The sequence below is a fragment of the Somniosus microcephalus genome, unplaced genomic scaffold (genome assembly GCF_052327205.1).
Source record: "Somniosus microcephalus isolate GS21.2 unplaced genomic scaffold, FLI_Smic_1.0 unresolved_chr4, whole genome shotgun sequence".
NCBI lineage: Eukaryota > Metazoa > Chordata > Chondrichthyes > Squaliformes > Somniosidae > Somniosus > Somniosus microcephalus.
In genome coordinates, this window is record NW_028225182.1 from 42,501,204 (window position 1) to 42,515,892 (window position 14,689).

The following is a 14,689-nucleotide window of genomic DNA, read 5'->3' on the forward strand; positions in this document are numbered from 1 at the left end:
CCTAGTGGTGCCGGGGCACACTTTCGCCTTTATCGACTCGATGGCATCGGCCGCGAGCCGGACGTTTACCCAAGACATGCGCCTCGCCAACACTTCCGGCGCCATCCAGCCCACTCCTCCGCCATCGAGCAGGTCCCCGACTCGAGTCACCTTGCCAGCCACAGCTCTGCGCTCCGCCAGCCACCCGAACCTGCGGACGTGGAGGTGCGGATTCCTGAACAGTGGCTCCCGAAGGACAGCCACCATTCCTGTCGGGGGAGAGCTGCGCCTGGAAGCGACCCGGTTCCAAACCCATAGCAGTTCCTGGTAGAAGACAGGCAGCCCTCGCAGGCTGGCACGCGTGCCACCCACTTCCACAAACAGAAGCTGCGTGTCATAATTGGGCTGCGCAGCTGGCGGAAAAAATACGTCGCCAGCGCACACCATCTTGGAGGAATCTCAACGTATAGGTATCTCTGCAGCATCTGAAGACGGAAAGTCGCAGCCTGGGTGCGAAGGCACACCAGCGCCTGACCGCCCTCCCTAAGCGGGAGACTCAGAACCGCGGCAGAGACCCAGTGCATCCTGTTGTTCCAGAAGAAGTCGACGAGCTTCTTCTGTATCTTGGCGACAAACGCAGGGGGAGGGATCAGAGTAACCAACCGGTACCACAACATGGCGGCCACCAGTTGGTTTATGACCAACGCCCGACCCCTGTAGGACAACACTCGGAGCAATCCCGTCCAGCGTCCTAAGCGAGTGGCGACTTTGGCCTCCAACTCGTGCCAGTTCGCCGGCCAGGCGTCCTCGGCCGGGCTGAGGTAGACTCCCAAGTAGAGGAGGTGCGTAGTGCTCCAGGCGAAGGGCCTGAACTCCTCCGGCAGGGAGTCCACCCGCCACTGACCCACCAGGAGTCCGGAACATTTCTCCCAGTTGATCCTGGCGGAGGATGCGTCCGAGTAAATCTGCTGACATTCACGCATCCTCCGCAAGTCAACGGGATCCGTGACCATGAGGAGCACGTCATCGGCGTAAGCCGAGAGGACCACCTCCACGCCCGGCCCTTGCAGAGCCAGTCCCGCCAGCCTCTTCCGCAAGAGGCGCAGGAAAGGCTCTACGCAAATGGCATATAACTGGCCGGACATGGGGCGTCCCTGACGCACCCCACAGTTGATGTGTTTAACCACCCAATCAAAAGAGAGTCACTCCGATTGGTCGAATTAAAATAGGCCCTCCTGGCAACAAATCCATTGGTTCTGTCATCCTCTTTTTGAGAAAACATAAATTTAGACAACTAAAAACTGTAAATAAACCAATAAAACTTCAAATAAACCTTAATAATCAAATTAAAATTTGGTTCTCCAGCCCAATTATGCACTCCAGTCCCCGCGGCGCCCACCGGCCACGAAAGTGATCTAGCGCGCCGGCGGACACCACGTGCTCCAGCTCCAGGGCCACCCGGGCGCGAACATGGCCACGGAAGAGAGGGAGGCAATCCGGCCGGACAACCCCCTCGACCGCCCGCTGCCTGGACCAATTAATGGCTTTCTTGGCCAGGCCCAGGAGCAGACCCACGAGGAGGTCCTCCAACCTGCCCGCTCCCCTCCGCACCGGGTGACCGTAGATCAAGAGCGTTGGACTGAAGTGCAACCAAAACTTGAGGAGCAGCCCCTTCAAATAATGAAAGAGGGGCTGCAACCTCTCACAATCGATATAAATATGAAAGACGGACTCCTCCAGACCGCAGAACAAACATGCGGTCTGTGAGTCTGTGAACCTACTTAGATACCTATTGCACGGGACTGCCCTGTGCAACACCCTCCAGGCCAAGTCCCCAATAGAACAAGGGAGGACTCCCGCATAGAGAGCCCCCCATTGGGGACCTCCGCCTCCGTCGGAAGGTAAAACGGCACGCCACGGCGTGTCCGGACGGCAGGCGAAGATGGCAAAGTGGAAGGTGTGCAGGAGCAGCCCGTACAGGAAACCCCTCCGTGCGGAATGAAAAGGCACGGAGGGTATTTCCTCGAGACGGCTCAAGTTGTGAGGCGCCGGCTCCCGAGGGGGGGTTCGGGGCTGGGCGCCGACAAGGAATTCCGTCTGAATGGGGGAGAGCTCAGACGGGATCGCCCCACACGCTTGAGCCGCCTCGATACACCTAGTGGTGCCGGGGCGCACTTTCGCCTTTATCGACTCGATGGCATCGGCCGCGAGCCGGACGTTTACCCAAGACATGCGCCTCGCCAACTCCTCCGGCGCCATCCAGCCCACTCCTCCGCCATCGAGCAGGTCCCCGACTCGAGTCACCTTGCCAGCCACAGCTCTGTGCTCCGCCAGCCACCCGAACCTGCGGACGTGGAGGTGCGGATTCCTGAACAGTGGCTCCCGAAGGACAGCCACCATTCCTGTCGGGGGAGAGCTGCGCCTGGAAGCGACCCGGTTCCAAACCCATAGCAGTTCCTGGTAGAAGACAGGCAGCTCTCGCAGGCTGGCACGCGTGCCACCCACTTCCACAAACAGGAGCTGCGTGTCATAATTGAGGCCGCGCAGCTGGCGGAAAAAATACGTCGCCAGCGCACACCATCTTGGAGGAATCTCAACGTACAGGTATCTCTGCAGCGTCTGAAGACGGAAAGTCGCAGCCTGGGTGCGAAGGCACACCAGCGCCTGACCGCCCTCCCTAAGCGGGAGACTCAGAACCGCGGCAGAGACCCAGTGCATCCTGTTGTTCCAGAAGAAGTCGACGAGCTTCTTCTGTATCTTGGCGACAAACGCAGGGGGAGGGATCAGAGTAACCAACCGGTACCACAACATGGCGGCCACCAGTTGGTTTATGACCAACGCCCGACCCCTGTAGGACAACACTCGGAGCAATCTTGTCCAGCGTCCTAAGCGAGTGGCGACCTTGGCCTCCAACTCGTGCCAGTTCGCCAGCCAGGCGTCCTCGGCCGGGCTGAGGTAGACTCCCAAGTCGCGGAGGTGCGTAGTGCTCCAGGCGAAGGGCCTGAACTCCTCCGGCAGGGAGCCCACCTGCCACTGACCCACCAGGAGTCCAGAACATTTCCCCCAGTTGATCCTGGCGGAGGATGCGCCCGAGTAAATCTGCTGGCATTCCCACATCCTCCGCAAGTCAACGGGATCCGTGACCATGAGGAGCACGTCATCGGCGTAAGCCGAGAGGACCACCTCCACGCCCGGCCCTTGCAGAGCCAGTCCCGCCAGCCTCTTCCGCAAGAGGCGCAGGAAAGGCTCTACGCAAATGGCATATAACTGGCCGGACATGGGGCATCCCTGACGCACCCCACAGTTGATGTGTTTAACCACCCAATCAAAAGAGAGTCACTCCGATTGGTCGAATTAAAATAGGCCCTCCTGGCAACAAATGCATTGGTTCTGTCATTGGGTAGAAATTGTGGAGCCTGGGGCCAGTTAATTGGCTCAATGTATCATTGGTGTCAGGTGACGGCAGGTTGTGTGTATAAAAGGTGCTGGTTGATGGGTGTAGGGATAGTTGAGTTGTTTAGTATCATGGGGGATGTTGTTGTGAGGGGTTTGCTCCCAGTGCTGGTGTTAGTTGGAGCTGTTTGTTCCTCTGATATTTGGCAACAGTTTGGAGGCCAGCGGTTTCCATGGAGAAGAGTAAAAGCCACCCCTGGGCCTCAGAGAGTCCCTCCTCCTGGGTCTCCATTTGGCTCTGGTTTCAGTGTGTCTGAGGGGCGCAGTGTGTCTCCACTGCAGACTGTGAGGGTGCAGTGTGGAGAGCACAACCTGCTGGTTAGGGTACAGATGGATTTATTTGGTACCAGGCACCTGATTAAAGCTGCTGACCTGACCCTGGGGACGGCAGGTTGTCGGCCAACCGGGATCGACTCTCGGAACCACACCGTCCTCTTTGACTATGGGCTCCATGAGTGTGGCAGCACAGTGAAGGTAATGTGATTCCTCAACTCTTGCTCTAAGCTTGGAGTATGGCTTAGACCCAACTCTTTATTCCTACCCTTGGTGAAATATCATTGATGTTGAGGAGATTCCTGTCTCCTGCTTTTAAATCCTCAGACCTGTGTTGAATTATGCATTGTCCTTCGCTTTAACTGGTCTTCCCGAGTCTCTCCAACCTTGTGATCTCGGCCCTATTGGCCTTGAGCCTTCACTTGGTTCTTCCAAACTTTTCCTTCCATACATCCTGTCTTGTGGATTAAATGAGGCTTAAATCTGCTGTTCTATTCATGGCTCCAAATTATCAACCTGTGGCTCTTTTATTGAAGTGAAGCTGTCCTTTCATTGAATCTTTTGATTCTGTTTAACTGTCTTGTTCTTGCAATCCCCCTCCTTGCATTAGCTGCTGAGGCTGCACAACTTCCAACCACTTGAGTAGAATGTTGTCCATTTCTGAACCTGATGTCTTTCAGATGTCTGGAGATTTCCTGGTCTACGCCACCCACCTGAACCACACCCCCAAGGCCCATGGATCTGTCATTGTGAGAACTAATGGAGCTGTCGTTCCCATTGAGTGCCACTATTTTAGGTAAGATTCTTTACACTGTCGTGAATAATGTCTACAGCTGGTGCAGTTCTCTGACCTTGTCCTAAAATGGCTCCATTGTCTTTCCAGGAAGGGCAATGTGAGCAGTGACCCGATCAAGCCCACCTGGATCCCGTTCAGCTCCACCAAGTCTGGAGAGGGGTTTCTGTCATTCTCTCTGCGTCTAATGAATGGTATGTGATGGGTGGATGGGGAGTGATTTCCTGTAGTCACCCACTGGGAGTTGTACCCACTGTCTCCAACCCTTGTCCCTCTTGTACTTCAGATGACTGGCTCACAGAGCGCACTTCGACTGTCTACTACCTGGGTGACCTCATTCACATTGAGGCCTCTGTTTCAATGACCAACCACATGCCCCTGAAGCTCTACATTGACCGCTGTGTCGCTACCTTGAGCCCAGACAAGGACTCCACCCCGAGATACAGCATCATTGACTACAATGGGTAAGGAGCGCTCTGCTTTCTACAGCTGGTCCTGTCTCAATGGCTTCACCTTGATTCACTTCATGTCCTTCTTTTTTAATCTTTCTTCAGTTGCCTCCTGGACAGCAAAGCTGAGGACTCCTTCTCAACCTTCGTGTTGCCCAGAGACGAGCGTGAGCTGGACAAGCTCCACTTTGACCTGGATGCCTTCCGCTTCTTTGGCGATGACCGTTCCTTGGTAAGAGGAAGCCGACCATTGCAAAGTATTTACAGTAGAAACAGGCCATTCTGCATTACTCGTTTATGCTCCCCACGAGTGTCCTCTTGCCCCTCTTCATCTAACCTATTAACGTATCCTTGTATTCCTTTCTCCCTCACGTGCTTATCTAGCTTCAGCTCAAATGAATCTATACTATTCACCTCCACCACTCCCTGTGGTAGCGAGCTCCACATTCTCACCACTCTCTGGGTAACGAAGTTTCTCCTGAATTCCCTATTGGGTTCGCTAGTTACGACCTTGTATTGATGGCCCCTAGTTCTAGTCTCGCCCACAAGTGGAAACCTCGTCTATGTCTACCCTATTAAACACTTTCCTAATCTTTAAGGCGTCTATCAGATCACTCCCCTTGGGCTTTTTCCTTCTCTAGAGAAGAGCCCCCAGCCTGTTCAATCTTTCCTGATGGGTATAACCTCTTGGATTTGCTCTCATTCCAGTAAAGCACTTTTGCACCTTCTCCACCCTCTCTGTCCTTCTAATAATATGTAGACCAGAACTGTTAACGGAGAACTAGTGGATGTGGTGTATTTGGACTTTCAGAAGGCTTTCGATAAGGTCCTGCATAAGAGATTAGCGTGCAAAATTAAGGCGCGTGGGATTGGGGGCAAGGTATTGACTTGGATAGAGAACTGGTTGGCGGACAGAAAGCAAAGAGCTGGAATAAACGGGTCGTTTTCCGAGTGGCAGGCAGTGACTAGTGGGGTACCGCAAGGATCGGTCCTAGGACCCCAGCTGTTCACTATATATTAATGATCTGGACGAGGGAATTGGATGTAATATCTCCAAATTTGCAGACGACACAAAGCTGGGGGAGGGTATGCTGTGAGGAGGATGTCGTGAAACTCCAGCACGATTTGGACAGGTTGGGTGATTGGGCAGAAACATGGCAAATGCACTATAATGTGGATAAATGTGAGGTTATCCACTTTGGTGGCAAAAACAGGAAGGCAGATTATTATTTGAATGGTAATAGATTGGGAGAAGGGGAAGTGCAACGAGACCTGGGTGTCCTTGTGCACCCGTCGCTGAAGGTAAGCATGCAGGTGCAGCAGGCGGTTAAGAAGGAAAATGGTATGTTGGCCTTCGTAGCAAGAGGGTTCGAGTACAAGAACAAGGATGTCTTGCTGCAGTTGTACAGGGCCTTGGTGAGACCACACCTTGAGTATTGTGTGCAGCTTTGGTCGCCTTGCCTGAGGAAGGACGTTCTTGCCATGGAAGGAGTGCAGTGAAGATTCACCAGGCTGATACCTGGGATGGCAGGAATGACGTATGAGGAGAGATTGTGTTGATTGGGCTTATACTCACTGGAGTTTAGAAGATTGAGAGGGGATCTCATTGAAACCTAGAAAATTCTGTCAGGCCTGGACAGACTAGATACAGGAAGGATGTTTCTGATGGACGGGGAGTCCAGAACCAGGGGTCACAGTCTAAGGATAAGGGGTAAGCCATTTAGGACAGAGATGAGGAGGAATTTCTTCACCCAGAGAGTGGTGAACCTGTGGAATTCTCTGCCACAGAGGGCAGTGGAAGCCAGTTCATTAAATATATTCAAGAAGGAGTTGGATATGTTTCTTAAGGCTAAAGGGATATGGGGAGAAGGCAGGGACCAGGTACTGAATTTGGATGATCAGCCATGATCTCATTGAATGGCGGAGCAGGCTCGAAGGGTCGAATGGCCTACTCCTGCTCCTATCTTCTATGTATCTATGTTTGCCATACTCTGACCTAACCAGGGTTCTATACAAGTTTAACAGAACTTCTGATTTTTCAGTTCTATCCCTTGAGAAATGAACCCAGTGCTTTTTTTATTTATGGCTGGCTTAACCTGTATCGCTTCTTTTGCTGGTCTATGTAGTTGTACCCCCCGATCCCTCTGTTTCTCTTCCCCCATCTAGACACTTATTGCCCCATCAGTTTGTGGCCTCCTTAAGCTTCCTACCAAAGTATGACCTCACTTGCCTATACTGGAAGTTTATTTGCCAATTACAAGCCCAGACTACAGGTTTATTGATGTCCAGCTGTTTCTTTTGTTGCAGTCCTATTCTATTAACCACACCCGCCGTGCACCCCCCACCAATTTGGAGGTTTCTGCAAATTTTCAAATTGTACTTTTGGATTCCAATGTCTAAATTGTTTGTGTAAATGGTGAACAGTGGTCCCAGCACAGGTCACTGGAACCCCACTTTCCACCATTTGCCAATCTGAGATACTACCTCTAACTGTCACTCACTGTTCTGTTTTATAACCAGCTTGTGATCCATCCTGTTACTTGTCCACGCTGACACCACGTGGTCATTGAGTTCCCAAGTTGGGAGGGAGTCACTATATAATGACTTGTGTTGACTGTGTCCCTCAGATTTTCATCTCCTGTCACCTGAAGGTTGCTGCAGTGGATCGGAGAGATTCCATGAGCAAAGCTTGTACTTTCCAGAAGATGCAGAATGTGTAAGTTGCCCCTCTCGCCCTCAGGGATGTGTTGTGTGGAGAAGTGATGCCCAACCTGATTGTGAAACTGATTCTCTTGTTTAGCTGGGCTCCATTGGAAGTCTCCAAAAATGACGTTTGTGCCTGTTGTCATTCTGGTAACTGCGGTGCCACAAGGGAGTTTGGATTTGATTCCAGAGGAAGGAGGGATCTTGTACCTGAAGCTGGTAGGACATTGATTCTCTAGATGTTGGAGGTTGCCCTTTACCCTCTCTAACTGGAATGTTTGGTATTGCAGGGAGCGATGCTGAATTGAAGTGGGAGGGTGAGGCCTCACTTGGACCCCTGGTCATTCTGGACACTGATGTGACAGACCTGGCAACTGAGTCCCTGAATGAGGTTGAGCAACGGATGGAGGAGAGGTCTCCAGGTGGTGAGTTGGCCAACTGCTAGTTTCCATTTTCCCCCCTCAGTATTTCCTTCAATAACCATTGGTTTCTCATTGCTGTTTAGGTGTGGAGTCTGACGCGATGCTAATGGTGGCCTTGACTGTGACCGCTGTCTCTCTGATCTCTGCTTCTTTGATAGCCTTGTTCCTGTACAGGAAACACAAGCAAACCCAGTGCAACTAGTTATTAAATGATCAATAAAGCAGTGATTGCTTGTATGTTATGCCTGGTTGCTCATTGTCACAATATCTGTCCGAGCCCACAGAACAATGAGATGGGTTTTAATTGGACAATGCTGCTAGTGGTTATAATGGCTTATCCAGGCATAGAATTTGGATGGTTGGTGATTACAGCAACTGTACAGCTCTCATTGTGCAGGTCAACAATCTCTGAATGGACGGAGGTATTGGTGCATGCTGGTTGATGGGCTGAAGCACCTCATTGGCTCCTTTGTTCTGGCAGCTTTCTCTACTAGAGGCTACGACACACTTTGCATGGTGCGATCATGTCTCTGTTCCACTGGCTCCAGTATCTGGCTTTTCATGTTGCTGTAGTTAGTGTTTACCTAACTCGCCTGGGGTGGCTGGGAGCTGGCTATGTTCAGAGCCCTAATATACAGCTCAGTCATTGGCTGCTTCTTCGCCTGGCTGAAGGGTAGGCCCTCACCTTTGCTGGGAGCCAAATGATGGCAGAGATTAGAATATTGAACAAGTTGGCAGAGGGTCGGGTTTGGATTAAGTTGGTACCTTCTCTCTCTGAAGGGACTTCTAATTGGGAACTCTCAACCCCCTCCTTACCCAGCCCCACCTTGAAATGGGGAGGCAACCATCTCCTGCAGTGAGCTTTTTCAAAACCTTCTGCTCCTCTCTTGCTTGGAATGAGCTCACGGTGGGCTTTTTAAATGTAGCCTCCAGTGTCAACTGTCCCTATTGGGTCTTCAATGCTCCAAATGAGTCACTCAACCTGGAACAGAAGCAAGAAGCTGGAGGGTGACTTCCACAAGAAATCTTGCACAGACTAGAGACCTGCATATAGTCCCACGCCCCAGGTAGGAAGACAAAGGCTTAGTGACCAGGCAGTGAAACATGGGCTTCTTCTAACTTGAGCGGCAGGTTCACTGGGAGGGGAAACTCAACGACGTAAATAGGAGCAGGAGTCGGCCATTTGGTCTTTCGAGCCTGCTCCACCATTCAATAAGATCATGGCTGATCTTCTACCTCATCTCCACTTTCCTGCACTATTCCCATATCCCTTAATTCCCTTAATATTCAAAGATCTATCGATCTCTGTCTTAATATACTCAATGACTGAGCCCCCACAGCAATGTGGGGTAGATAATTCCAAAGATTCAGCACCCTCTGCAGAAATTTCACGTCATCTCAGTCCTAAATGGCTGACCCCTTATTCTGAGAAAATGACCCCTGGTTTTAGACTCCACAGCCAGGGGCAACATCTACCCTGTCAAGCCTTGTACAAATTTTGCATGTTTCAATGAGATCACCTTTCATTAGAGTTATACAGCACGGATAGAGGCCCTTCGGCCCATCGTATCCGCGCCGGCCATCAAGCCCTGTCTAATCTAATCCCATATTCCAGCATTTGGTCCGTAGCCTTGTATGCTATGGCATTTCAAGTGCTCATCCAAATGCTTCTTGAATGTTGAGGGTTCCAGCCTCCACAACCCTTTCAGGCATTGAGTTCCAGACTCCAACCACCCTCTGGGTGGAAAAAGTTCTTTCTCAAATCCCCTCTAAACCTCCCGCCCTTTACCTTGAACCTATGCCCCCTAGTTATTGACCCTTCTACTAAGGGAAAAAGCTCCTTAGTATCCATCCTATCTATGCCCCTCATAGTTTTGTACACCTCAATCATGTCCCCCCCTCAGCCTCCTCTGCTCCAAGGAAAACAAACCCAATCTGCCCAGTCTCTCTTCATAGCTGAAGCGTTCCAGCTCTGGTAACATCCTGGTGAATCTCCTCTGCACCCTCTCCAAAGCTATCACATGCTTCCTGTAGTGTGGTGACCAGAACTGCACACAGTATTCCAGCTGTGGCCTAACCAGTGTTTTATACAGCTCCATCATAACCTCCTTGCTCTTGCCTTCATTAGCCGAGGCATAGAATACAAGTATCCCATATGCCTTTTTTACCACCTGTTCCGCCGCCTTCAGGGATCTGTGTACTTGCGCACCCAGATCCCTCTGACCTTCCGTCTTGCCTAGGGTCTTAATATTCATTGTGTATTGCCTTGTTAGTCCCCCCAGAGTGCATCACCTCGCACTTTTCCGGGTTAAATTCCATTTGCCACTGTTCCGCCCATCTGACCAACCCATCTATATCGTCCTGCAGACTGAGACTACCCTCCTCGCTATTTACCACCCTACCAATTTTTGTATCATCCGCGAACTTACTGATCATACCTTTTTACATTCATATCCAAGTCATTAATGTAGACCACAAACAGCAAGGGACCCAGCACCGATCCCTGTGGTACCCCACAGGCTTCCAGTCACAAAAACAACCTTCGACCATCATCCTCTGCCTTCTGCCACTAAGCCAGTTTTGTATCCAATGTGCCAAGGCACCCTGGATTCCATGGGCTCTTACCTTCTTGACCAGTCTCCTGTGCGGGACTTTATCGAAGGCCTTACTGAAATCCATGTATACCACATCCACTGCGTTACCCTCATCCACACACCTAGTCACCCCCTCAAAATTCAATCAAATTAGTCAGACATGATCTTCCCTTGACAAAGCCATGTTGACTATCCCTGATTAATCCTTGCCTCTCCAAGTGGAGACTAATTTTGTCCCTCAGAATTTTTTCCAATAATTTTCCTACCACTGATGTTAGGCTCACTGGCCTGTAGTTCCCTGGTTTTTCCCTACTCCCCTTCTTGAATAATAGTACTACATTAGTGGTTCTCCAGTCCTCTGGCACATCCCCTGTAGCCAGAGAGGTTCTGAATATATGTTAGCGCCCCCACAATCTCTTCCTTTGCCTCACACAGCAGCCTGGGATACATTTTGTCCGGGCCTGGGGATTTATAAATTTTTAGGCCTGCTAAAACCGCCAATACCTCCTCCCTCTCGATGTTAATATGTTCGAGCATATCACAGTCCCCCCGCCCTATTTCTACGTCTACATCGTCCCTCTCCATAGTGAAAACAGATGCAAAAAATTCATTTAGAACCCCTCCTACATCTTCTGGCTCCACACACACATTGCCACTTTTGTCCCTAATGGGCCCTATTTTTTCCCTAGTTATCCTCTTGCCCTTAATATACTTATAAAACATCTTAGGATTTTCCTTTATTTTGCTCGCCAGTGTTATTTCATGGCCCCTCCTTGATCTCCTAATTTCTTAAGTATCCCCCTGCACTTTTTGTACTCCTCTAGGGCTTCCTCCGTCTTTAGCCTTTTGTATCTGCCAAAAGCCCTCCTTTTTTTATCTAATCCATTCTCGTATATCCCCTGACATCCAAGGTTCCCTGTGGTTTTTGGAACCACCCTTTACCTTTACGGGAACATGTTGCCATTGTATGATTTCAATCTCCCTTCTGAAAGCCTCCCATTGCTCCGATGCGGATTTTCCTACAAGTAGCTGATCCCAGTCCATTTTGGCCAGATCCTGCCTTATCCTATTAAAATCGGCCTTCCCCCAATTTAGAACCTTTGTTTCCGGCCCATCCCTGTCCTTTTCCATGACCACCTTAAATCTCACCATATTATGGTCACTGTCACCAAAGTGCTCACCTACTAGCACTTCTTCCACTTGGCCGGCCACATTCCCTAGAATTAGGTCCAGTACTGCCCCCTCTCTTGTAGGACCTTCTACATGCTGGCTCAAAAAGCTCTCCTGGATGCACTTTAAGAATTCTACACCCTCTGTGCCTTTCACACTGACTATCCCAGTTAATATTGGGGAAGTTGAAATCCCCCATTATTATTACCCTATTATTTGCACATTTCTGAGATTTGCCTACATCTGTTCCTCTATCTCCCCCTGACTGTTTGGAGGCCTATAGTACACTCCCAGCAAAGTGCTTGCCCCCTTTTTGTTTTTAAGCTCCACCCATATGGCCTCATTAGAGGAACCTGCTAATATGTCATCCCTCCTTACTGCAGTAATTGACTCCTTAATTAATATTGCGACACCCCCTCCTCTTATACCTCCCCCTCTGTCGCGCCTGAAGATTCTGTACCCCGGAATATTGAGCTGCCAGTCTTGCCCCTCCCTCAACCACGTCTCCGTGATAGCAACAATATCATACTCCCATGTGTTTATCAACACCTTCAGTTCATCCACCTTATTTGCAAGACTCCTTGCAATAAAATAGATGCCATCCAGCCTTGCCCTTGTATATTTGCCCTGTCTACCAAGCTGACTTGTTTTTCTCTATAATTGGCAGCACATCACCCCCTATTTCAGCTCCCCTCTGTATCCCATCCCCCTGCCAAGTTAGTTTAAACCCCCCCCCCCCCCCCCACCCACAGTGCTAGCAAACCTCCCCGCAAGGATATTTGTCCCGCTCTGGTTCAGGTGCAACCCGTCCGACTTGTACAAGTCCCACCTTTCCCAGAAGCAGGCCCAGTGATCCAGGAAACTAAAACCCTCCCTCCTGCACCAACTCTTTAGCCACGCATTCATCTGTTCTATCCTCCTATTCTTATACTCACTAGCACGTGGCACTGGGAGTAATCCAGAGATTACAACCTTTTGAGGTCCTGTTTTTTAATCTGCTACCTAGCTCCCTAAATTCTTGATGCAGGACCTCATCCCCCTTCCTACCTATGTCGTGTGGACCACGACCTCTGCCTGCTCACCCTTCCCCTTAAGGATGCCCTGTAGCCGCTCAGTGACATCCATGACCCTGGCCCCAGGGAGGCAACAAACCATCCTGGAGTCACGTTTGCGGCCACAGAAACACCTATCTGTTCCCCTTACGATAGAATCCCCTACCACGATTGCTCTCCCACTCTTTTTCCTCCCTTTCTGAGCAGCAGAAGCGTCCCTGGTGCCAGGAAGCTGGCTGCTACTGCCTTCTCCTGGTGAGTCATCCCCCTCAACAGTATCCAAATTGGTAGACCTGTTTGAAAGGGGGATGTCCGCAGGGGGCCCCTGCACTTCCTGCCTGCCTCTGTTGCTCCGCCTGATGGTCACCCAAGTTCTTTCTGCCTGTGCAGCCCTACCCTCCGGCGTGAACAACTCGCTAAACGTGCTATCCACGACCCTCTCAGCATTGCGCATGCTCCAAAACTCATCCACCCGCAGCTCGAGCGCCGCAATGCGGTCTACAAGTAGCTGCAGCTGGATGCATTTCCCGCACACATGGTCGCCAGGGACACTGGCAGCGTCCCTGACTTCCCACATGGAGCAAGAGGAGCAGAACACAGGGCTGAGCTCTCCTGCCATGACTTACTCCTTTAATTAATTAAAAAATTTATTCAATACCCCAGTTACAGGTATACTCTAATTTCCCAACTGTCCCCACTACAACACAGAGACCCTAGAAATTTAACACCACAGAATTCAAGCTTGTATTGAAGAGAGAAACACTCACCAACCAATCACTTACCTGCTCCCTGGTGACGTCACATCCCGAATACTTTTTACCTCTCTGCTACCCTCTGAGCTCGCAGGCTGGAGTTTGGTATGCCTCTCCTGGCCCCGCTGCTGCCGAGTCTCCCACAGGTCCGCCACTCTTGCTACCTGCCGCCGCTGCTCTGAGGTGCTTGTATAGTCTACCAACAGTCCCTGCTACACCAGAAAAGACCCTAGTAACTATAAACTACAGAGTTAAAGTTTAAAAAAGAGAAATACTCACCAACCAATCACTTACCTGCTCCCTGGTGACGTCACACTCTGATTACTTTTTACCCCTCTCCCCGCTGCTGAGTTGGTAAGCCTCACCCCTCTGCTGCCACCCCCGAACTGGTCGGGCCTCGGTCTTTGCGCCGGTTTTTATCCCGGCCTCACCTCTCTCTGCTGCCGCCCCCGAACTGGTCGGGCCTCGGTCTTTGCGCCGGTTTTTATCCCGGCCTCACCTCTCTGCTACCACCCCCGAACTGGTCGGGCCTCGGTCTTCGCGCCGGTTTTTATCCCGGCCTCACCTCTCTGCTGCCGCCCCCGAACTGGTCGGGCCTCGGTCTTCGCGCTGGTTTTTATCCCGGCCTCGCCTCTCTGCTGCCGCCCCCGCTCTAGAGAATATAGGCCTAGTTACTCAATCTCTCTTCATAGGACAATTCCCCCCATCCCAGGAACCAGTCTAGTGAACTTCTGTTGCATTCCTTCTATGGCAAGTATATCCTTCCACAGATAAGGAGACCAGAACTGTACACAATACTCCAGGTGTGGTCTCACCAGGGCCCTATATAATTGCAGTAAGATGTCTTTACTTTCATACCCAAATCCTCTTGTAGTAAAGGCCAACATACCATTTGCTTTCTTAATGGCTTGCTGCACCTGCAGGGCAGCACGGTGGCATAGTGGTTAGCACTGTTGCCTCAGAGCGCCAGGGACCCTGGTTCGAATCCGGCCTCGGGCGACTGTGCAATCTCCACACAGACATTCTCCCCGTGTTTGCGTGGGTTTCCT

The 14,689-nt window shown here is 51.0% G+C and overlaps 1 protein-coding gene across 1 annotated transcript; it reads left to right on the forward strand.

The window, feature by feature from the left end:
• The first annotated feature begins 3,484 nt into the window (after positions 1 to 3,484).
• Positions 3,485 to 8,309, forward strand: LOC147090637 (zona pellucida sperm-binding protein 3-like). Its single transcript, XM_085977402.1, has 9 exons — positions 3,485 to 3,906; positions 4,386 to 4,501; positions 4,589 to 4,692; positions 4,785 to 4,962; positions 5,053 to 5,179; positions 7,575 to 7,663; positions 7,748 to 7,869; positions 7,941 to 8,075; positions 8,156 to 8,309. Exons 1-9 carry the CDS (start codon positions 3,505 to 3,507, stop codon positions 8,272 to 8,274), a joined length of 1,392 nt encoding a protein of 463 aa, XP_085833528.1. The 5' UTR covers positions 3,485 to 3,504; the 3' UTR covers positions 8,275 to 8,309.
• Positions 8,310 to 14,689: the final 6,380 nt, after the last annotated feature.

Coding starts and splice junctions, on each gene's coding strand:
- LOC147090637 (XM_085977402.1), top strand. CDS start 3,505: ATGGGGGATGTTGTTGTGAGGGGTTTGCTCCCAGTGCTGGTGTTAGTT. Junction 4,502..4,588: donor ATTGAGTGCCACTATTTTAG/GTAAGATTCTTT, acceptor TTGTCTTTCCAG/GAAGGGCAATGTGAGCAGTG. Junction 7,664..7,747: donor TTCCAGAAGATGCAGAATGT/GTAAGTTGCCCC, acceptor TCTCTTGTTTAG/CTGGGCTCCATTGGAAGTCT.